This window comes from Mus musculus, chromosome 14 (assembly GCF_000001635.26).
Source record: "Mus musculus strain C57BL/6J chromosome 14, GRCm38.p6 C57BL/6J".
Taxonomy (NCBI): Eukaryota; Metazoa; Chordata; class Mammalia; order Rodentia; family Muridae; genus Mus; species Mus musculus.
Window position 1 is genome coordinate 3,516,343 of NC_000080.6, and position 24,752 is coordinate 3,541,094.

General features: G+C 43.0%; 1 protein-coding gene and 1 long non-coding RNA gene across 12 annotated transcripts in view; one reads left to right on the forward strand and one right to left on the reverse strand.

Annotated features, from left to right (window-relative positions):
• Gm2977 (predicted gene 2977) overlaps positions 1 to 24,752 on the forward strand; it is a 58,917-nt gene that overhangs the window by 12,327 nt on the left and 21,838 nt on the right. For 2 of the 8 annotated variants that reach the window (XM_017316310.2, XM_030248134.1), the window contains one exon: positions 22,274 to 22,447. The exons of 5 other annotated variants lie outside the window; for them this stretch is intronic. In XM_017316310.2, coding sequence (XP_017171799.1) covers positions 22,387 to 22,447 — 61 coding nt within the window. In that variant the 5' untranslated portion in view covers positions 22,274 to 22,386. The remainder of the gene's footprint in view (positions 1 to 22,273; positions 22,448 to 24,752) is intronic. One more of the 8 variants, XR_003950937.1, reaches the window with a different exon arrangement.
• Positions 242 to 24,718, reverse strand: Gm46462. Of its 4 annotated transcripts, none has more exons than XR_001781344.2 (4): positions 23,432 to 24,718; positions 6,845 to 6,979; positions 3,723 to 3,959; positions 242 to 2,240 (listed from the first exon to the last, which is right to left on the reverse strand). It is a non-coding gene; the product is annotated as a predicted gene, 46462 (long non-coding RNA). The 4 variants fall into 4 exon arrangements; XR_001781347.2 differs by having other exon boundaries at positions 24,324 to 24,551; XR_001781345.1 differs by lacking the exon at positions 23,432 to 24,718 and adding an exon at positions 7,511 to 7,860.

Below are 24,752 nucleotides of genomic sequence, written 5' to 3' on the forward strand. Positions count from 1 at the left end.
TACATTAATTCAAAAGGGGTTAAGCCAAGGGGTCCAGGGGTATTTCAAAACCTGAACAAGAAATAAGGGAGAACAGCTGTCCAATCACTTCCGCCGGTCTCCAAGGCTATTTTAGTTAGAGTCTCTTTTAGCGTCCTATTCATCCTTTCTACCTGTCCTGAACTCTGGGGTCTGTATGCACAATGTAATTTCCAATTAGTCCCCAGTTGTCTGGCCAATCCCTGACTTACCTGGGAGACAAAGGCAGGTCCGTTGTCTGACCCCATGACCTTAGGTATCCCAAAGCGGAGAAGGATTTCTTCAAGTATCTTCTTGACCACTACAATAGCTGTTTCCTTCTTGGTGGGGAACCCCTTGACCCATCCTGAGAAGGTGTCTATGAAAACTAAGAGATATTTATTTCCATACTTAGCCGGTTTCACCTCAGTGAAGTCGGGTTTCCCAGTAGGCTCTAGGCCTGTCTCGTCACAGTCGTTTTCCTTCCTGGAGCCTGCTAGACCCAGCGTTGGTAAGTGCACAAGCATGGCAGTTTTTTACTATCTCTTCTACAATTCTTTTTAATCCAGGAATGTAATAGGGGGACTCACTATCCAATTTTATTAATTTTTTAGTTCCTAAATGAGTCAGATGGTGTATGTTATCTAAGTAATCTCGCCCCTCTTCATCTCTGAGGGTTCTTTTAGTTATTTCCTTGTTGGCGGGCTGTTGGGTTCTTGCCACCAGAGTCATTTGCCCTTGGGCTGCTTTTTTGGCTTCTTGGTCTGCCATTTGGTTTCCCTTTTCAGCGGGCCCCGTTCCCTTCTGGTGTCCTGGGCAATGGATAATTGCCACTCTATGGAACAGATGGACAGCTTCTAATAAGCTGAGAATTTCTTCTTTATTTTTGATATCCTTGCTGGCAGACGTTAGCAGTCCATGATGTTGGTATATTGCTTTGTGAACATGGGCCGTGGCAAAAGCATACCGGCTGACGGTATAGACATTAAGAGTCCTTCCTTATGCCAGCCTTAAGGCTTGAATTAGTGAGATAAGTTCCGCTTTTTGAGCTGATGTACCCTCCGGCAGGCTGCTGGCCCATATGACAGACTTTCCACTAATCCACTAATGCTGCCCCAGCCCTCCGCTTACCTTCTACCACGAAGCTGCTTCCATCAGTGAACCAGGTCATCTCCCCTGGCCAATGTTGGTCTGTGAAGTCTGGCCAGATTCCAGTCTCTTCTGCCAGTATTTCCTCACACTTATGTGCAGGGGCCTCGTCAACCTCAGGTAGTAAAGTAGCAGGGTTGAGATTGGCTGGGGGTGCAAAACTTACTTGCTCTGTCAGCAATAGGCTCTGGTAGTGCGTCATTCTGGCGTTAGTCATCCAGCGGTCCAGTGGTTACCTGACAATGCTCTCAAGAGAGTGCGGGGCCACTATGGTAACATTCTGGCCCATAGTCAGTTTGTAAGCATCTCTTACTAGCACAGCCGTGGCTGCTATCACTTGCAGGCAGGAGGGCCATCCGCTGGCCACAGGGTCCAGCTTCTTTGATAAGTAGGCTACTGGGTGCTTCCATGGCCCCAAAAGCTGGGTAAGGACTCCCCTTGCCACCCCATTTCTTTCATCAATGTATAAGGTAAAAGGCTTGCTCACATCTGGCAGGGCCAATGCTGGAGCCTGCAGTAGCGCCTTTTTGAGAGTTTGAAAGACTAGCTGATGTTCTCTGGTCCAGATGAACTCTCCTTTTTCTTTGGTTAATGGGTACAATGGGGCTGCCAGAGTGGCAAATTTGGGAATCCAGAGTCTATAAAACCTAGCAGTCCCCAGGAACTCTCTTACCTGGCTAGCAGTGGTTGGGGCCAGGATCTGCATAACGGCTTGTTTTCTGGCTTCTGTGAGCCACTGTTGTCCATCTCTCAGAACATATCCTAAGTAGGTCACTTCTGTCCGGCATAACTGAGCCTTTTTAGCAGAGACCCGATACCCCAGCTAACCTAGCTCGACCAGGAGGTTTTGAGTCCCAGTTTCACAGTCCTCACATGTTTCTGCAGCTAGTAGGAGGTCATCTACATACTGCAGAAGAGTCACCTGTGGGTTACTGGCTCGGAAGGGGGCAAGGTCTCGGTGTAGTGCTTCATCCAACAAGGTGGGCGAGTTCTTGAATCCCTGAGGCAACCTCGTCCATGTGAGCTGTCCAGCTTGTCCACTCTCAGAATCTCGCCATTCAAAAGCGAACAAAGGCTGGCTGTTGGGATGTAACCTCAAACAGAAGAAAGCGTCTTTGAGATCTAGGACTGTGTACCACGTCCAACCAGGTGACAAGGTGCTGAGGAGGTTATAAGGATTTGGCACCATGGGGTGTATGTCTTGAACCCTCTTGTTGACTTCTCTAAGATCCTGAACTGGATCACAGGTCACAGGTCCCTAGTTTTTTTTTTACAGGAAGTAGAGGAGTGTTCCAAGGGGATTTGCATGGGACCAAAATCCCTTGTTGGAGCAGTTTGTTGATTTGGGGGCGTATACCCTCTTGAGCTTCTTTGCTCATGGGATATTGTCAGACCCCTATAGGGGTGGCCCCGGACTTAAGTTCAATCACCACAGGAGGAACCTGTTTTGCCATGCCCATTCCTCCTGTCTCTGCCCACACCTTAGGGTATCGATTCAACCAGTCCTTTAATCCCTCAGGGGGCTTCACTTTACTTTGGTAGAGTCGATATTCTTTTCCTAGTTGTAAAGTTAGCTCTAGAGTCTGGGGTGCTTTCATTCCCCAGGATACCTCTGGTCGATGAGAGGTAAAAGTTATTTGTGCTTTTAACTTGGTTAGTAAGTCTCTCCCCAATAAGGGCATAGGACACTCTGGAATGACTAGAAACGAATGAGTTACTTGTTTTTGCCCTATGTCTACTATTCAGGATGTGGTCCATGGATACGATTTTTGTCCCATGGTCCCGATCACCAAGGTTTTTTCGTTTTTCTTCACTTTTCCTAGTGGTGTCTTGAGTACTGAAAATTCTGCCCCAGTGTCGACTAGAAAGTCCACAGGGGTCCCCTCAACTTCTAAAGTTACCCTAGGCTTGGGGAGGGGGGCCGAGCCCTGTTTCTCCGAGTCTTCATCTTCTCCAAGAGAAAGCACCTTCACCTCTTGCTTCTTTTTCAGACAGTCACACATCCAGTGGCCCATTTCCTTGCAATATGCGCATTGCTTCCTCTCCAGGTGCTGTCTGCCTTCTCTGGGTCTCCTTGGTCCCTGGTATCTTCTGTCTCCCAGGTTCCCTAACTGTCTACCTCTTCTCCCTTTATCTCTTTCTCTTACTGTGGCCAGTATCCTAGTCAAAACCTTTTCCTGTCTCCTGTCTCTCCTATCCTCATCCTCTTTTCTCTCTTTCTTTTCTCTCTCTAAGTTTTCATCTTCTGTTTCTCTCTTATGATACACTTTCTCTGCTGCTCTAACTACATCCCTTATGGTATAATCCTGCAAGCCCTCAATTCGCTGTAACTTCTTTCTAATGTGGGGAACCGACTGGCCAATGAAGGCCATAATCACAGGCCCTTTGACCCTCTGATGTGGGATCAAATAGGATATATCTTATGTAAGCCTCCATGAGCCTTTCGAGGAAGACTGAGGGGTGCTCAGTTGCTCACTGCATAACCTCTCCTACCTTGGCCAGATTCATGGGCCGCCAAGTAGCACCTCTGATACCCACCTCTAGGGCCCGGTGATAATTGGACAGTCGTTCCCTACCTTGTGCTGTATTGTAATCCCATCGGGGCTGGGTTAGCGGGAATCCTTCAACTATCTTGGCTGGAGGTTGGACAGGCTGCCCAACCTCATCTCGGATGTTTTTCTGAGCCTCGAGGAAAATCCTTTCTCTCTCCTCTGTGGTGAATAAGGTCTACAGAAGCTGTTGGCAGTCATCCCAGGTCGGCTGGTGCAAATACATTAGTGATTCGACCAACCATATGAGTCCTGCGGGGTTCTCTGAAAAAGGAAGGTGATTAGCTTTCCAATTATAGAGATCAGAAGAGGAAAAAGGCCAATACTGTAAGGGCTGCAGACTATCCGGATCAGCAGGGGGAGCCCCAATAGCCCTGAGTGGAAGTGCCACGGTTGAATCAGCAGGCCCCTCAGGGGTGACTCCTCGCCAGCTCCTTGTTCCTGTGGAGGGACCCTCTCCTCCTGCCCAGGCCTGAGGCAGAGGTCCCGAGGAAGCTGAAGGTTGGAGCTGGGGAGCATACGGTGGGGGTTAAGGGGTGTCGGGCCACTCAGGGGGTTCTTCAATCTCTGGATAGATCTTGAGGAGTTTCATCACTGGTGTGCTGTGTTCATCATCTCCCCCGAGCGGTGGTTTTGGTTTCTCTTTCTCAGCATTTTCTCAGATGGCTAGGATCTTGGTGCCAGGGCAGAGAGGTGGGAGGAATGGGTGAACCCACGGGGGTGGGTAGCATGCCAAGTCCTCCCATACTGTCATGTATGGGTGCTGTTCTGGATGCGACCCTGGCCCTTCCTGAAAAACAATGGCCTTCATAGCCCTTATGGTGGGTAAGTAAAATGTTCCGGTGGCCAACCTACTCCAAAAACAGGCCATTCCGAGGAGCAGAAAGTCATCCATGGCTTTTTCTTCACTATTACTGACAAATTTCGTCCTCTAGCCCTAACGTCCGTCCAATGGTCCTTATTCAAAGATAAAGGAGTAGACACGGTCTGTCCCATAGTGAAGAATAAGAATAAATACAACACAATGACAGAGACAGAACACACTAAGACATCTAAACAAACTTGTCCACATCTGGACTTATACAACAAGCCACACGCTACCTCTGACAGAGTGGGATTCCGCATCCACTCCTTCTCTGGCAGGAAGAACACTCTCTCTCCTTTACTCTGCCAGGCAACAGCCAGATCCTCCTGACTGTTCCTTACCCTGGGCACTCCCTCCAGGGTCTCCCTTGGAACGTCTTCCAGGGGTGCAGCCTACAGGCCTTAGGGCATCCCCCACCGCAGCCTGTGGGTCCTTACAGTCCTCAATGGCAGCTGCCAGAACACCAGACTCCGAAAAACAAGGCACAGACTCAGTGGCCACACAAACATACCACACACATACAAAACGTAACTCCAAGTGGTATTTCAAGTCCTTGGGGACCCCTCAAATCCCGGACGAGCCCGCAAATGTAAGATGCCCCCCCAAGAAGGAGCCCCCACTCAAGTCTCAGGATGCAGCGTCACCCAAAAAAACATGAGAGACCTTGTTGCAAAAGCATGAGGCAGCTTTGATGGTGGGGCTCCAGGTCAATACGTATCTCACTCAGGAGACAGAGGAATCGACCCTGAGACTCAAAAAGTCAGGGTTTTTATAGGGTAGGGGTTAGGGGCTAGGAAGAATTGGCGCGATTACACGTGATTGCCCCATTCAAACATCAACAACATGATTATGAGTCAGCAGAGTAGTACGTGCAGGCCAGGGCATATAAGAATTCTAAAGCCGGGGGCTTATCTGAGTCGTCAATGCATCTGGTTAATGTTTCAGCTTTTAACTATGCTGTCTATAGAAAGGGGGGCGAGCAGGAGGCGCCGGGCTGCCAGAGGGTCAATGAGTCAGCCAAGATAGTCAGAACCAGTTCCTGCATTCCTTCCCTTATCTTTATGACCGGGTGACCTAGCTTCAAGATGGACTAGGGCATGCCCGGGCTTGTTTTCTTTGCAGTCTCAGTCCCAGGCCTTTTTAGTTTAAACCTTTTATTTTATTTAATCTCCTTTCATATACATGACGATAACTTCAGTTACCAGAGTCAAAGGTTGCTTCAGCCTTGTTTACTCAGACATCTTGGAACTACTATTTAATGAAGACGGATTTGAATTTCATAGCATTTGTAATTTTTCTGAATTTAGATTTTTTTGAAAACTAAAGCTACCTATACTCTTAACTTATGAAAACTTATTCAAAACAAAACAAAACAAAACAAAACAAAACAAAACAAAACAAAAATAAAAAACCCAAAACCCTGGCCGGGCAGTGCTGGCACAGGCCTTTAATCCCAGCACTCGTGAGGCAGAGGCAGGCAGATTTCTGAGTTTGAGGCAGGACTGGTCTACAAAGTGAGTTCCAGGACAGCCAGGGCTATACAGAGAAACCCTGTCTCCAAAAAAACAACACAAACCAAACCAAACAAACAAACATACCTGAAAAAGTGAGTTAAAGAGAAAAATGTTAGGTTTGAAAATGGCACATCATATACTTATATGCAATGGTCAAAATTCCATGCCTATTAATATCAATATCGGCTAGTAAGATTTATGCCGTTTGAAAAAAATTAGGGATGTTTTAAATTGAACTGAGGAAGTAAGATTGAACAAAAAATTTGATAGAGGGCACTATTAAGTTGTGGGCTTAATGAACTTGAAAGATTGTATTGTTTAATTTTTGGATAAAGCATGTTTATGAAGGCTACAATAAATCTAAGAAAATGTTTTAGTTTGTTTGTTTTTGTTTATGTTTTGTTGTTGTTGTTGTTGTTTTTCGAGACAGGGTTTCCCTGTATACCTGTGGCTGTCCTGGAACTCACTTTGTAGACCAGGCTGGCCTTGAACTCAGAAATCTGCCTGCCTCTGACTCCTTAGTGCTGGGATTAAAGGGTTTTTTTTTGGTTTGGTTTTTTTTTTTTTTTTTTTTTTGGTTTTTTGTTTGACTTTCTGACAAACATTTGCCACAATTATGGCTAATTATCAAGCTTTCGAATACCACTTCTGATATTCATATCAGTATATCAGGAAATCTGCATTTTATACTGGCTCATATGAAAATATTTTTGTGCACAAACATCTGATGTCAAAGTATTAAGTTGCTAAGACTCAGACTCATGGCCTACCTCCTGAAGTCCAGGCTGTAACTTGTGCGGTGGTGCCCATCTCTCACGGTGGCAGTCCAGGCTCTACCTCGTGCTGTGGTGCCCATCATGGTGGCACTTAGCTTACATACTGCTTCTTAGGGGAGAAGTTGAGATCTGTGGAGGAAGTAATTTAAGTAGAGCTACTAAAGTTAACAGTGGGTTCCTGGTCTTTGGGAATTATCCAGGTAAGAAGAGAAGCACCCTTAGAAAAATGAAGATATTTCCCCATCTTCTCCCTAGGAGTATAAGGTGAGAGAGGCTTGAATAGAGGCGCAGGCTCCAGATTTGGCTAAGGCTTAGTTGGTTTTGAGGCCTCACTAACAGTGTTTTCTCAGTCATCCTGAAGATACATCAAGACCCTCTAAGTATGATGGGTTAGGATTACTATTAGTGCATTTAGTTCTGCATTCACACACTTATACATACTACATGCTTACATATAGATGTGTAAATGTGCTCCTGATCGAGTAGTGTGAGTAGGTGTATGGCCCACAGGTGAGTGTGTTGTTCATAGAACTTGAAAATATTTGAGGGGAGGAGCAAGGACTCAGTCTGTAAGGTGCTTGCTGTGCAAGTGGAGGAACTGAATCACATCCCCAGTACTCATGTGTCTTTGTTGCCTTTATGTTGCTGTGATAAAAATACCTTGACCAGCAGAGCTTATAGAAGATTGTTTTGGAGCTTTTACTTCCAGAAGCATAAGAGTTCTTCCTGGGAGGGAGGCATGGCTGCATGAGGCAGGTATAGCAGTAGAAGCAGGAAGCTGTAGCATGATGCACTGAAGTCTTGGAACAGAGAGAGCCAACTGAGAGCAGTGTGAAGCTTTAAACTCCGAGACCCTGCCCCCACAGTGAGGTACTTCCTTCAAAGAGGAACTCCTAATCCTTCCCAAACAATGTCACTGACTGAGGGCCAAGTGTTTACATTCCATAGACTGGGGGCATGCTTGTGTGGAGTGGGGGTAGGGAGGGGCCAGGGGTGGGGGCAGTCATTCTTATTCAGACCCCTCTACCACATTTGATAAAAGACAGGTGCTGGGGAGGCAGACATAGGAGGATCCCCTTGAGCTATTGGCCAAGCCAATCAAAGATTCAGGTTTAAGGATCAACCTTGTCCAAAACTTAAAGAGCAAAGTGACTAAAGAAGTCGGCTGCAGGTCATGGTGGTGCATGCCTTTAATCCCAGCACTTGGGAGGCAGAGGCAGGTGGATTTCTGAGTTTGAGGCTACCTGGTCTACAGAGTGAGCTCCAGGAAAGCCAGGGCTACACAGAGAAACCGTCTCAAAAAAAAAAAAAAAAGAATAATAAGAAGACAGCTGACCTTGACCTCATCAATAGTTGCCACTCCCTGAGCCAAGCATATTCAAACCCACATATACTAACAATACAAGAGACTACAGGGAAAGGATTCTAGCCATGAGACAAATCCTGTCTTCCAGTGATCTCTGGTTTCCTCTCAAAGGCAGTCAGTCATAAGTGATGTTTTCTCGGGGTGCTTCCAGAAAATCTCTATGTTATATAATTTCTATGTACAACATACATGTAAGAATATATATATATATATACATATAAATATAAACAAATACATATATAAACACATACATATATAAACACACACACAAATATATGTATATATATATATATATGCATTTATACATTTTTTAAGATAACCAAATATCATGGTATATACCTGTAGCTCCAGCCCCAGGGAAACTGATGCAGGAGGATTGCCTAAAGATCAAGTCTAACCTGAGTGGCATAGTGAGACCCTCTCTCAAAAAATAGACATTTAGAAAATATCACTGTCTATTTTTATATTTGTAGATATTTATACACACACACACAATGTTTATATATTCTGTTTAAAAACTGCTACTAGGACTATTCCCTAATGGCCTTCTGTATATTTACTTCCTTCTTTTTAGTGACAGTAGGCCATTCAGATGAGCTGTGCCAAATTGCTTTCAGCAGTTCAAAGTTGGCAAAGTGTAGACAGTTTCATTTGGTTGAAATAACACGGTACGTGATCATTTAATTAATCAATTTAGTGGAAGGAAATTGGTGGTTTTAGGACAGTACACTAATCTCACCATTTTTGGGGGCGGGGTAGTGGATATGACAACTTTAAATGTAAAGAATAGGAGGTGTGTGTGAGAGTCCCACTTCTTGGCCCTGGCGTTCCCCTGTACTGAGGCATAGAAAGTTTGCAAGACCAATGGGCCTCTCTTTCCAGTGATGGCCAACTAGGCTATCTTCTGATACATATGCAGCTAGAGAAAAGAGCTCTGGGAGGTACTGGTTAGTTCATATTGTTGTTCCACCTATAGGGTTGCAGATCCCTTTAGCTCCTTGGGTACTTTCTCTAGCTCCTCCATTGGGGGCCCTGTGATCCATCCAATAGCTGACTGTGAGCATCCACTTCTGTGTTTGTTAGGCCCGGCATAGTCTCACAAGAGACAGCTATATCAGGGTCCTTTCAGCAAAATCTTGCTAGTATATGCAATGGTGTCAGCGTTTGGGGGCTGATTATGGGATGGATCCCCAGATATGGCAGTGTCTAGATGGTCTGTCCTGTCATCTCAGCTCCAAACTTTGTCTCTGTAACTCCTTCCATGGGTGTTTGTTCCCAATTATAAGAAGGGGCAAAGTGTCCACACTTTGGTCTTCATTCTTCTTCAGTTTCATGAGTTTCACAAATTGTTATCTTGTATCTTGGGTATTCTACGTATCTGGGCTAATATCCACTTATCAGTGAGTACATATTGTGTGAATTCTTTTTTTTCCATTTCTTATTAGGTATTTAGCTCATTTACATTTCCAATGCTATACCAAAAGTCCCCCATAGCCACCCACCCCCACTCCCCTACCCACACACTCCCCTTTTTTGGCCCTGGCATTCCCCTGTACTGGGGCATATAAAGTTTGCCTGTCCAAAGGGCCTCTTTTTCTAGTGATGGCCGACTAGGTCATCTTTTGATACATATGCAGCTAGAGTCAAGAGCTCCAGGGTACTGGTTAGTTCATAATGTTGTTCCACCTATAGGGTTGCAGATCCCTTTAGCTTCTTGGGTACTTTCTCTAGCTCCTTCATTGGGGGCCATGTGACCCATCCAATAGCCGACTGTGAGCATCCACTTCTATGTTTGCTACGCCCAGGCATACTCTGACAAGAGACAGCTATATCAGGGTCCTTTCAGCATAATCTTGCTAGTGTATGCAATGGTGTCAGCATTTGGAACCTGATTATGAGATGGATCCCCGGATATGGCAGTCTCTACATGGTCCATCTTTTTATCTCAGCTCCAAACTTTGTCTCTGTACCTCCTTCCAAGGGTGTTTTGTTCCCACTTATAAGGATGGGCATAGTGTCCACATTTCAGTCTTCTTTTTTCTTGAGTTTCATGTGTTTAGGAAATTGTATCTTATATCTTGGATATCCTAGATTTTGGGCTAATATCCACTTATCAGTGAGTACATATTGTGTGAGTTCCTTTGTGAATGTGTTACCTCACTCAGGATGATGCCCTCCAGGTCCATCCATTTGGCTAGGAATTTCATAAATTCATTCTTTTTAATAGCTGAGTAGTACTCCATTGTGTAGATGTACCACATTTTCTGTATCCATTCCTCTGTTGAGGGGCATCTGGGTTCCTTCCAGCTTCTGGTTATTATAAATAAGGCTGCTATGAACATAGTGGAGCATGTGTCCTTCTTACCAGTTGGGGCATCTTCTTGATATATGCCCAGGAGAGGTATTGCTGGATCCTCCGGTAGTACTATATCCAGTTTTCTGAGGAACCGCCAGACTGATTTCCAGAGTGGTTGTACAAGCCTGCAATCCCACCAACAATGGAGGAGTGTCCCTCTTTCTCTACATTCACGCCAGCATCTGCTGTCACCTGAATTTTTGATCTTAGCCATTCAGACTGGTGTGAGGTGGAATCTCAGGGTTGTTTTGATTTGCATTTCCCTGATGATTAAGGATGTTGAACATTTTTTCAGGTGCTTCTCTGCCATTCGGTATTCCTCAGGTGAGAATTCTTTGTTCAGTTCTGAGCCCCGTTTTTTAATGGGGTTTTTTGATTTTTTGAAGTCCACCTTCTTGAGTTCTTTATATATGTTGGATATTAGTCCCCTATCTGATTTAGGATAGGTAAAGATCCTTTCCCAATCTGTTGGTGGTCTTTTTGTCTTATTGACGGTGTCTTTTGCCTTGAAGAAACTTTGGAGTTTCATTAGGTCCCATTTGTCAATTCTTGATCTTACAGCACAAGCCATTGCTGTTCTGTTCAGGAATTTTTCCCCTGTGCCCATATCTTCAAGGCTTTTCCCCACTTTCTCCTCTATAAGTTTCAGTGTCTCTGGTTTTATGTGAAGTTCCTTGATCCACTTAGATTTGACCTCAGGACAAGGAGATAGGTATGGATCAATTCGCATTCTTCTACACGATAACAACCAGTTGTGCCAGCACCAATTGTTGAAAATGCTGTCTTTCTTCCAGTGGATGGTTTTAGCTCCCTTGTCGAAGATCAAGTGACCATAGGTGTGTGGGTTCATTTCTGGGTCTTCAATTCTATTCCATTTGTCTACTTGTCTGTCTCTATACCAGTACCATGCAGTTTTTATCACAATTGCTCAGTAGTAAAGCTTTAGGTCAGGCATGGTGATTCCACCAGAGGTTCTTTTATCCTTGAGAAGAGTTTTTGCTATCCTAGGTTTTTTGTTCTTCCAGACGAATTTGCAAATTGCTCCTTCTAATTCGTTGAAGAATTGTGTTGGAATTTTGATGGGGATTGCTTTGAATCTGTAGATTGCTTTTGGCAAGATAGCCATTTTTACAATGTTGATCCTGCCAATCCATGAGCATGGGAGATCATTCCATCTTCTGAGATCTTCTTTAATTTCTTTCTTCAGAGACTTGAAATTTTTATCATACAGATCTTTCACTTTCTTAGTTAGAGTCACGCCAAGATATTTTATATTATTTGTGACTATTGAAAAGGGTGTTGTTTCCCTAATTTCTTTCTCAGCCTGTTTATTCTTTGTGTAGAGAAAGGCCATTGACTTGTTTGAGTTAATTTTATATCCAGCTACTTCACCGAAGCTGTTTATCAGGTTTAGGAGTTCTCTGGTGGAATTTTTAGGGTCACTTATATATACTATCATATCATCTGCAAAAAGTGATATTTTGAGTTCATCTTTTCCAATTTGTATCCCCTTGATGTCATTTTGTTGTCGAATTGCTCTGGCTAATACTTCAAGTACTATGTTGAAAAGGTAGGGAGAAAGTGGGCAGCCTTGTCTAGTCCCTGATTTTAGTGGGATTGCTTCCAGCTTCTCTCCATTTACTTTGATGTTGGCTACTGGTTTGCTGTAGATTGCTTTTATTATGTTTAGGTATGGGCCTTGAATTCCTGATCTTTCCAAAACTTTTATCACGAATGTGTGTTGGATCTTGTCAAATGCTTTTTCTGCATCTAACGAGATGATCATGTGGTTTTTGTCTTTGAGTTTGTTTATATAATGGATTACATTGATGGATTTTCATATATTAAACCATCCCCGCATCCCTGGAATAAAACCTACTTGGTCAGGATGGATGATTGCTTTAATGTGTTCTTGGATTCGGTTAGCGAGAATTTTATTAAGGATTTTTGCATCGATATTCATAAGAGAAATTGGTCTGAAGTTCTCTATCTTTTTTGGATCTTTCTGTGGTTTAGGTATCAGAGTAATAGTGGCTTCATAAAATGAGTTGGGTAGAGTACCTTCTACTTCTATCTTGTGAAATAGTTTGTGCAGAACTGGAATTAGATCTTCTTTGAAGGTCTGATAGAACTCTGCACTAAACCCGTCTGGTCCTGGGCTTTTTTTGGCTGGGAGACTATTAATAACTGCTTCTATTTCTTTAGGGGATATGGGACTGTTTAGAAGGTCAACTTGATCCTGATTCAACTTTGGTACCAGGTATCTGTCCAGAAATTTGTCCATTTCGTCCAGGTTTTCCAGTTTTGTTGAGTATAGCCTTTTGTAGAAGGATCTGATGGTGTTTTGGATTTCTTCAGGATCTGTTGTTATGTCTCCCTTTTCATTTCTGATTTTGTTGATTAGGATTTTGTCCCTGTGCCCTTTAGTGAGTCTAGCTAAGGGTTTATCTATCTTGTTGATTTTCTCAAAGAACCAACTCCTCGTTTGGTTAATTCTTTGAATAGTTCTTCTTGTTTCGACTTGGTTAATTTCACCCCTGAGTTTGATTATTTCCTGCCTTCTACTCCTCTTGGGTGAATTTGCTTCCTTTTTTTCTAGAGATTTTAGATGTGTTGTCAAGCGGCTAGTATGTGCTCTCTCCCGTTTCTTCTTGGAGGCACTCAGAGCTATGAGTTTCCCTCTTAGAAATGCTTTCATTGTGTCCCAAAGGTTTGGGTACGTTGTGGCTTCATTTTCATTAAACTCTAAAAAGTCTTTAATTTCTTTCTTTATTCCTTCCTTGACCAAGGTATCATTGAGAAGAGTGTTGTTCAGTTTACATGTGAATGTTGGCTTTCCATTATTTATGTTGTTATTGAGGATCAGTCTTAGGCCATGGTGGTCTGATAGGATACATGGGACAATTTCAATATTTTTGTATCTGTTGAGGCCTATTTTGTGACCAATTATATGGTCAATTTTGGAGAAGGTCCCGTGAGGTGCTGAGAAGAAGGTATATCCTTTTGTTTTAGGATAAAATATTCTGTAGATATCTGTCAGGTCCATTTGTTTCATAACTTCTGTTAGTTTCACTGTGTCCCTGTTTAGTTTCTGTTTCCATGATCTCTCCATTGATGAAAGTGGTGTGTTGAAGTCTCCCACTATTATTGTGTGAGGTGCAATGTGTGCTTTGAGCTTTACTAAAGTGTCTTTAATGAATGTGGCTGCTCTTGCATTTGGAGCGTAGATATTCAGAATTGAGAGTTCCTCTTGGAGGATTTTACTTTTGATGAGTATGAAGTGTCCTTCCTTGTCTTTTTTGATAACTTTGGGTTGGAATTCGATTTTATCCGATATTAGAATGGCTACTCCAGCCTGTTTCTTCAGACCATTTGCTTGGAAAATTGTTTTCCAGCCTTTCACTCTGAGGTAGTGTCTGTCTTTTTCCCTGAGATGGGTTTCCTGTAAGCAGCAGAATGTTGGGTCCTGTTTGTGTAGCCAGTCTATTAGTCTATGTCTTTTTATTGGGGAATTGAGACCATTGATATTAAGAGATATTAAGGAAAGGTAATTGTTGCTTCCTGTTATTTTTGTTGTTAAAGTTGGCATTCTGTTCTTGTGGCTGTCTTCTTTTAGTTTTGTTGAGGGATTATCTTCTTGTTTTTTCTAGGGCGTGGTTCCCGTCCTTGTATTGGTTTTTTTCTGTTACTATCCTTTGAAGGGCTGGATTCATGGAGAGATAATGGGTGAATTTAGTTTTGTCGTGGAATACTTTGGTTTCTCCATCTATGGTAATTGAGAGTTTGGCTGGGTATAGTAGCCTGGGCTGGCATTTGTGTTCTCTTAGTGTCTGTATAACATCTGTCCAGGCTCTTCTGGCTTTCATAGTCTCTGGTGAAAAATCTGGTGTAATTCTGATAGGCTTGCCTTTATATGTTACTTGACCTTTTTCCCTTACTGCTTTTAGTATTCTATCTTTATTTAGTGCATTTGATGTTCTGATTATTATGTGTCGGGAGGAATTTCTTTTCTGGTCCAGTCTATTTGGAGTTCTGTAGGCTTCTTGTATGTTCATGGGCATCTCTTTCTTTAGATTTGGGAAGTTTTCTTCAATAATTTTGTTGAAGATGTTTGCTGGTCCTTTGAGTTGAAAATCTTCATTCTCATCCACTCCTATTATCCGTAGGTTTGGTCTTCTCATTGTGTCCTGGATTTCCTGGATGTTTTTAGTTAGGATCTTTTTGCATTTTCCATTTTCTTTAATTGTTGTGCCGATGTTCTCTATGGAGTCTTCTGCACCTGAGATTCTCTCTTCCATCTCTTGTATTCTGTTGCTGATGCTGGCATCTATGGTTCCAGATTTCTTTCCTAGGGTTTCTATCTCCAGTGTTGCCTCACTTTGGGTTTTCTTTATTGTGTCTACTTCCCTTTTTAGGTCTAGTATGGTTTTGTTCATTTCCATCACCTGTTTGTATGTGTTTTCCTGTTTTTCTATAAGGACTTCTACCTGTTTGGTTGTGTTTTCCTGTTTTTCTTTAAGGACTTGTAACTCTTTAGCAGTGTTTTCCTATTTTTCTTTAAGGACTTGTAACTCTTTAGCAGTGTTTCCCTGTATCTCTTTAAGTGAGTTATTGAATTCCTTCTTTATGTCCTCTACCATCATCATGAGATATCCTTTTAAATCCAGGTCTACCTTTTCAGGTGTGTTAGGGTGTCCTGGACTGGGCGAAGTGGGCGTTCTGGGTTCTGATGATGGTGAGTGGTCCTGGTTTCTGTTAGTAGGATTCTTACGTTTACCTTTCGCCATCTGGCAATCTCTGGAGTTAGTTGTTATAGTTGTCTTTGTTAAGAGATTGTTCCTCTGTTGATTTTGTTACCCTCAATCAGCAGGCGTGGGAGACAAGCTCTCTCCTCTGAGTTTCAGTGGTCAGAGCAGTCTCTGCAGGCAAGCTCTCCTCTTTCGGGGAAGGTGTACAGTTATCTGGTGTTTGGACCTCCTCCTGGCTGAGGGTGAAGGCCCAAAACAGGATCTTTCCCAGAAGCTGTGCTGCTTTGGCCAGGAAGGTGGCCGGTTGTCTGGAGTCGAAGATGTTGCCGCCTCAGAAGCTCTGTGGCTCTCGCCAGGAAGGTGGCCGGTTGTCTGGATACGAAGATGGCACCGCCCCAGAAGCTCTGCGACTTTCGCCCGTCCCAGAAACGGCTGGCCTCTGTATTCCACACGGTCTCCCGTGCAGCCTGCCCTCCACGGAGTCCCGGAGCCAAGAAGGCTCCCGCCGGCGCCTGTGACACAAACCTCTCCTTGTGTGAATTCTTTTGTGATTGGGTTACCTCACTCAGTATGATGTCCTCCAGATCCATCTGTTTGGCTAGGAATTTCATAAATTCATTCTTTTTAATAGCTGAGTAGTACTCCATTGTGTAAATGTACCACATTTTCTGTATCCATTCCTCTGTTGAGGGGCATCTGGGTTCTTTCCAGCTTCTGGCTATTATAAATAAGGCTGCTATGAACAGAGTGGAGCATGTGTCCTTCTTACCAGTTGGACCATCTTCTGGATATATGCCCAGGAGAGGTATTGCGGGATCCTCCAGTAGTAGTATGTCCAATTTTCTAAGGAACCGCCAGACTGATTTCCAGAGTGGTTGTACAAGCTTGCAATCCCACCAACAATGGAGGAGTGTTCCTCTTTCTCCACATTCCAGCCAGCATCTGCTGTCACCTGAATTTTTGATGTTAGCCATTCTGACTGGTGTGAGGTGGAATCTCAGGGTTGTTTGATTTGCATTTTCCTGATGATTAAGGATGCTGAACATTTTTTCAGGTGCTTCTCTGCCATTTGGTATTTGTCAGGTGAGAATTCTTTATTTAGTTCTGAGCCCCACTTTTTTTTTAAATTTATTTATTACGTATTTTCCTCAATGACATTTCCAATGCTATTCCAAAAGTCCCCCATACCCTCCCCCCACTTCCCTACCCACCCATTCTCATTTTTTTGGCACTGGCGTTCCCATGTACTGGGGCATATAAAGTTTGTGTGTCCGATGGGCCTCTCTTTCCAGTGATGGCCGACTAGGCCATCTTTTGATACATATGTAGCTAGAGTCAAGAACTCCGGGGTACTGGTAAGTTCATAATGTTGTTGCAACTACAGGGTTGCAGATCTCTTTAGCTCCTTGGATACTTTCTCTAGCTCCTCCATTGATTTTCTGGAGTCCACCTTCTTGTGTTCTTTATATATATTGGTTATTAGTTCCCTATCTGATTTAGGATAGGTAAAGATCCTTTCCCAATCTGTTGGTAGCCTTTTTGTCTTATTGACGGCATCTTTTGCCTTACAAAAGCTTTGCAATTTTATGAGTTCCCATTTGTTGACTCTCAATCTTACAGCACAAGCCATTGCTGTTTGATTCTCAATCTTACAGCACAAGCCATTGCTGTTCTATTCAGGAATTTTCCCCCTGTGCCCATATCTTCGAGGCTTTTCCCCACTTTCTCCTCTATAAGTTTCACTGTCTCTGGTTTTATGTGGAGTTCCTTGATCCACTTAGATTTGACCTTAGTACAAGGAGTTAGGAATGGATCAATTTGCATTCTTCTACATGTTAACCGCCAGTTGTGCCAGCACCAATTGTTGAAAATGCTGTCTTTTTTCCACTGGATGGTTTTAGCTCCCTTGTCAAAGATCAAGTGACCATAGGTGTGTGGGTTCATTTCTGGGTCTTCAATTCTATTCCATTGGTCTACTTGTCTGTTGCTATACCAGTAACATGCAGTTTTCATCACAATTACTCTGTAGTACAGCTTTAGATCAGGCATGGTGATTCCACCAGAGGTTCTTTTATCCTTGAGAAGAGTTTTTGCTATTCTAGGTTTTTTGTTATTCCAGATGAATTTGCAGATTGCCCTTTCTAATTCATTGAAGAATTGAGTTGCAATTTTGATGGGGATTGCATGGAATATGTAGATTGCTTTTGGCAAGATAGCCATTTTTACTATATTGATCCTGCCAACCCATGAGCATGGGAGATCTTGCCAACTTCTGAGATCTTCTTTAATTTCTTTCTTCTGAGACTTGAAGTTCTTATCATACAGATCTTTTACTTCCTTAGTTAGAGTCACACCAAGGTATTTTATATTATTTGTGACTATTGAGAAGGGTGTTTTTTCCCTATTTTCTTTCTCAGCCTGTTTATCCTTTGTGTAGAGAAAGGCAATTGACTTGCTTGAGTTAATTTTATATCCAGCTACTTCACTGAAGCTGGTTATCAGGTTTAGGAGTTCTCTGGTGGAATTTTTAGGGTCACTTATATATACACTATCATATCATCTGCAAAAAGTGATATTTTGATTTCTTCCTTTCCAATTTGTATTCTCTTAATTTCCTTTTGTTGTCGAAATGCTCTGGCTAGGACTTCAAGTACAATGTTGAATAGGTAGGGAGAAAGTGGGCAGCCTTGTCTAGTCCCTGATTTTAGTGGGAATGCTTCCAGCTTCTCACCATTTACTTTGAAGTTGGCTACTGGCCTGTTGTAGATTGCTTTTATCATGTTTAGGTATGGGTCTTGAATTGCTGTTCTTTCCAAGACTTTTATCATGAATGGGTGTTGGATTTTGTCAAATGCTTTCTCTGAATCTAAAGAGATGATCATGTGGTTTTTGTCTTTCAGTTTGTTTATATAGTGGATTATATTGATGGATTTACGCATATTAAACCATCCCTGCATCCCCGGAATGAAACCTACTTGGTAAGGATGGATGATTGTTTTGATGTGTTCTTGGATTCAGTTAGCTAGAATTTTATTGAGGATTTTTGCATTCATAAGGGAAATTGGTCTGAAGTTCTCTATTTTTGTGGGGTCTTTCTGTGGTTTAGGTATCAGAGTAATTGTGCCTTCATAGAATGAGTTGGGTAGAGTACCTTCTGCTTCTATTTTGTGGAATAGTTTGTGAAGAACTGAAATTAGATCTTCTTTGAAGGTCTGATAGAACTCTGCACTAAACCCATCTGGTCCTGGACTTTTTTTTTTTTTTGGTTGGGAGATTATTAATGACTGCTTCTATTTCTTTAGGGGATATAGGACTTTTTAGATCATTAACCTGATCCTGATTTAACTTTAGTACCTGATATCTGTCTAGAAATTTGTCCATTTCATCCAGGTTTTCCAGTTTTGTTGAGTATAGCCTTTTGTAGAAGGATCTGATGGTGTTTTGGATTTCTTCAGGATCTGTTGTTATGTCTCCCTTTTCATTTCTGATTTTGTTAATTAGGTTGCTGTACCTGTGCCCTCTAGTGAGTCTGGCTAAGGGTTTATCTATCTTGTTGATTTTCTTAAAGAACCAGCTCCTCGTTTGGTTGATTCTTTCAATAGTTCTTCTTGTTTCCACTTGGTTGATTTCTCCCCTGAGTTTGATTATTTCCTGCTGTCTATTCCTCTCGGTTGAATTTGCTTCCTTTTGATCTAGAGCTTTTAGGTGTGTTGTCAAGCTGCTTGTGTGTGCTCTTTCTAGTTTCTTTTTGGAGGCACTCAGTGCTATGAGTTTTCCTCTTAGAAATGCTTTCATTGTGTCCCATAAGTTTGGGTATGTTGTTGCTTTATTTTCATTAAACTCTAAAAAGTCTTTAATTTCTTTCTTTATTCCTTCCTTGACCAAGGTGTCATTGAGAAGAGTGTTGCTCAGTTTCCACATCAATGTTGGCTTTCTATTATTTATGTTGTTATTGAAGATCAGCCTTAGTCTATGGTGATCTGATAGGATGCATAGGACAATTTCAATATTTTTGTATCTGTTGAGGCCTGTTTTGTGACCAATTATATGGTCAATTTTGGAGAAGGTCCCATGGGGTGCTTAGGAGAAGGTATATCCTTTTGTTTTAGGATAAAATGTTCTATAGATATCTGTTAAATCCATTTGTTTCATCACTTCTGTTAGTTTCAGTGTGTCCCTGTTTAGTTTCTGTTTCCACGATCCGTCCATTGGTGAAAGTGGTGTGTTGAAGTCTCCCACTATTATTGTGTGAGGTGCAATGTGTGCTTTGAGCTTTACTAAAGTTTTTTTTTTTTTAATGAATGTGGCTGCCCTTGCATTTGGAGCATAGATATTCAGAATTGAGAGTTCCTCTTGGAAGATTTTACCTTTGATGAGTATGAAGTGTCCCTCCTTGTCTTTTTTGATAACTTTCGGGTGGAAGTCGATTTTATTTATATAGGAATGGCTACTCAAGCTTGTTTCTTTAGACTATTTGCATGGAAAATTGTTTTCCAGCCTTTCATTCTGAGGTAGTGTCTGTCTTTATCCCTGAGATGGGTTTCCTGTTAGCAAAATGTTGGGTCCTGTTTGTGTAGCCAGTCTGTTAGTTTGTCTTTTTATTGGGGAATAGAGTCCATTGATATTAAGAGATATTAAGGAAAAGTAATCGTTGCTTCCTATTATTTTTGTTGTTCAAGTTGGCATTCTGTTCTTGTGGCTGTCTTCTTTTAGGTTTGTTGAAGGATTCCTTTCTTGCTTTTTCTAGGGCTTGGTTTCCATCCTTGTATTGTTTATTTTTCTGTTATTATACTTTGAAGAACTGGATTCGTGGAAAGATAATGTGTGAATTTGGTTTTGTCGTGGAATACTTTGGTTTCTCCATCTATGGTAATTGAAAGTTTGTCTGTGTATAGTAGCCTGGGCTGGCATTTGTGTTCTCTTAGTGTCTGTATAACATCTGTCCAGGATCTTCTGGCTTTCATAGTCTCTGGTGAAAAGTCTGGTGTAATTCTGATAGGCCTGCCTTTATATATTACTTGACCATTTTCCCTTACTGCTTTTAATATTTTATATTTAGTGCATTTTCTGTTCTGATTATTATGTGTCGGGAGGAATTTCTTTTCTGGTCCAGTCTATTTGGGCATCTCTTTCTTTAGGTTTGGGAAGTTTTCTTCTATAATTTTGTTGAAGATATTTGCTGGTCCTTTAAGTTGAAAATCTTCATTCTCATCTACTCCTATTATCTGTAGGTTTGGTCTTCTCATTGTGTCCTGAATTTCCTGGATGTTTTAAGTTAGGATCTTTTTGCATTTTGCATTGTCTTTGTTGTGCTGATGTTCTCTATAGAATCTTCTGCACCTGAGATTCTCTCTTCCATCTCTTGTATTCCGTTGCTGATGCTCGCATCTATGGTTCCAGATTTCTTTCCTAGGGTTTCTATCTCCAGCTTTGCCTCTCCTTGGGTTTTCTTTATTGTGTTCACTTCCCTTTTTTGGTCTAGTATGGTTTTGTTCATTTCCATCACCTGTTTGGATGTGTTTTCCTCTTTTTCTTTCAGGACTTGTAACTCTTTAGCAGTGTTCTCCTGTATTTCTTTAAGTGAGTTATAAAAGTCCTTCTTGATGTCCTCTACCATCATCATGAGATATGCTTTTAAATCTGGGTCTAGCTTTTCGGGTGTGTTGTGGTGCCCAGGACTGGGCGAGGTTAGAGTGCTGGGTTCTAAAGATGGTGAGTGGTCTTGGTTTCTGTTAGTAAGATTCTTACGTTTGCCTTTCGCCATCTGGTAGTCTCTGGAGTTAGTTGTTATAGTTGTCTCTGGTTGGAGATTGTTCCTCTCGAGATTCTTTTATCCTCTATCAGCAGACCTGGGAGACTAATTCTCTCCTCTGAGTTTCAGTGGTCATAGCGCTCTCTGCAGGCAAGCTCTCCTCTTACAGGGAAGGTGCACAGATATCTGGCATTCAGACCTCCCTCTTGGCAGAAGATGAAGGCCGGAAACAGGACTTGTTCCAGAAGCTGTGTTGCTTCTGTAGTTCACACTCTCATCTGCACAGACTAGTCTCAGAGGGATCCGGGAACCAAGATGGCTCCCCCAGGTGCTCCAGCAAAGCCCTCCAGGGCAGGGCAGACACCTCTCCTCTGTCAGGGAAGGTGTCCAGATGTCTGGAGCCCAAAACGGGGTCCTTTCTCAGAGTCTGTCTTCTAGGGACCTTGGGGGTGTCTGCCAACTCTGCGCCCAGGTGACCAAGTCCTGGCACCTACTGGAAGGGACTTGTGACCCTGGTCAGGCCGGGTTTCCTGCTTCTCTAATGTTTTCTCAGGTCCCAGGCGATTGGATCGGAACAGAAGTTGTGTTCCACTCACCAGTGGTCCTAAGATTGTGTGGAGAGTCCTCTAGGGGATCTTGGGGGTGTTCACCGACTCCGTGCCCAAGGTGACCTGGACTATCCTTCAGCTTCTTGCAAGAGGCTAACACCACAGAAAGTCTTGTAAATGATCACAGAAATGAACTACTGGGTGAGCCATAGGAGAGATCTTGGATAAGGTGCAGGATGGTGGCCTAGGCTTGACTGTGTTTATGCTTAGATATGACTGCAACCTGCCCCTGATGTTTCATTCATCCTACCTGCTGCTGCTTGGTACATAGGTCATAGATATTCAGGCTGCTGTCTTTACACAGCCTCTTTGTTTCTTTGGAGCATTTTTCCAATGCAATCTGCTCCCCTAGAAGCTGCCTGTTCTCCTGACTTTGTGCTGAAGGTGGTTAGATTCACTCAGGAGGTGGCAGTGCCTGATGCTGAGCCACAAACAAAAAATTGTGACTCCCAGGCAGCACCTTCCTCCCACTCCTCCCAAGGACCATCCTCCCATCATGAGCCCTGACCCCCAGACAGCCTCAGACAACAATTCATATTGGCCATGGAGCATCACATAGAAGCCTCACTGATGTCCTGGGATATTTTCTGCAGGTTGGCTATCACCTGTTGGTGTTGCATCTCGAGCATGAAGGCCTCAAAGTTGATCCTGTGGGATGGCATGGCCCAAGGAGCAAATAATCCCTTGAACTGAGGCTACAAGGATCATGTCAGTTCAAGCTGAATCGTGGACTACCTCAGCCCACATATGCCACATCCTGCTCCTTGGTACTGGTTCCTCTTGGTGATTATTAAAATTATTACTCTTGGCCTGGGGCCAGTAGAGCTAGGGAAGTAAAAGAAGAGAGCTGACCTGCTTTAGCTCCCTGAGGGGACTTGAAGGAATGGATGAGCTCTCCAAGAACTTTCCAGGAGCCTGTGCCACAGGCCTGGGTCCACCTTAAACCTGTGATGACCCTTCTCCTGTTTTTAGACAAGGAATTGTCAATCATTGGTTCTATTGCTACATAAATCCCCAAAGGACATAATATCTACAGTGAAAGGCTTTATAAAAACACATACTAGGAGTTTCCAACGTGCACCCAAGGTGAGCACAGAGGTCATGTGCTGTGCTGCTAAAATGGAAGGCTCCTTGTCCTCATCAGTATCATGACCTGAAAATTGATTCAGGCCAATCCTCAGGCCAAATCAAGGCCAGAGACTCCATGGATTGTAAGGTAAACACACACACACACACACACACACACACACACACACTTAGAATGCCAAATAAATACAATTCAGAGTACAATGAGCAAAATCAGAGAAAAGCAGTGACCTGCAGAAATCCTGTCACACTGAGAGGCAGCACGTGGGACCAGAACTCTCCAGCTGTTGACAGGACCAATTAGAACCAAAGTACTTCCAGGTCAGTTACAAAAGTGATTTGCCATAAGCACACAGCACCTAGTAATTTCCATAAGCCAACACATGTCCAGGCTTCTTAAAATGCAGGATGAGAGCTCACACACTTCTACCCTTATTCCCAGACTGTGATTCAGGCCACAGGCTCTGGTTTACTTTTGGGGGAATCAAAAGAGCCTGTGACCCCATCTCACTCCTATCTGAACTTCAAGTTCTGTATCTAAGATGTAATCAGGAAAATGATTTTGGGCATGAGAACACTCTGGAGTTGTAGTCTCCTGTGATGTGAGGAAATCTTGGGTTAACAGAGAGGGCCCAAGATAGCAAAGAACTGGGCATAATGACTACCTGTTGTTGTTCAAATCCTTGTTAGTGTAATGGGCCAGGATTCCCCAGAGTTCATCCCTCCCATTTGTCATCTTCTGGAGATTGTCAGATTCTCCAACCTCTTCAACCTCTCCTCCTCCTTAGAGATGGTGGAGGGTTGGGATTATGCCTTCCAGTAGATCCTGTATTTAGATAAACACTAGTAAACTTGCATAGATGATGGCACAGGGCCAGGAGAAACCATGCTTAGTCCCAAATAGAAATCTGAGGAAGAAGTGTTGCTAGAGACACTAATGAATCCCTGAAAGAGCAGGAAAGTTATCTTCAAGCTGGGCTCCTCAGCTATGTCCCTGTTCCCAAGCACCATAGGTAGACATATGCCTCACACCCTACTGCCATCTCCCTGGCTCTGAAATGTATCAGCTGGCCCAGGCAAGAAGAATTGAAGGACATTGTTAGCTCATGTTTGATGTGATGCAGGGAATTCTTGGAATCCATACTGATTAGCACCCAAGCCCTAATCATGTTTGTTCAAGACCAAAGTGTCTGAGAACGTGGTGAGGTCTGTCTGACATGACCAGGAGAGTATTCCTCTTTGCTCTTGGCATCACATACTCATGTATCCTACAGAATATGCTTAGGATGAAGTGCTTCAACACTATCCTGACAGCAACACTCTGTTATTCTCACAGAGACTCCTCCAGGCCCACTCAGTATGAAAGTAAAGAGCTCTGAGGAAAGCAGATTGACACATGTCAATTCCCGGCTCTCTGCCAAATTGATCTGCAGAAATTATTGAGTCTGGGTCTGCCATTTAGGAAGACTGAGGTTCAAATCATAAGTCCTACTCCTGGAAGGACCAGCATAAGCTTTCCTCCTCCAGGAAGCTCCCCAAACCCTGCCCAGGACTCACTGGACCTTCCCCAGGACCATTGCTTTCTTGTTGTTCTACAGCATGATAGAAGGTCAGCCTCCTTCTGTCTTGATATGGCCTCTCCTTGTTTTCCATTCTCACTTCAAAATAGCCTAAGCAGCCTGAACAACATGCCTGCTTGCAAAAATAATAGGCTCTAAAGGGATTCTCCATAGGCTGCTGGTGTCACCACAACACTGGTGACATCACAGGTGATTCTAGGGTTCTCCTGAATACAAGAGATTGTCCCCTAAAGGGACTACTGGTGATGTCACAATTAATAATGGATAGTAATGGAATGTTTTTAAACTGTGTTACATACACTGCTGCCGACTGAAGGGCAAACATTTATTTGTGAGAAAGGGTCGTCTTATGTTGCCCAGGCTAACCTAATAAGAATAGAATTTGTGGATAGGGATTTTTCCAAAG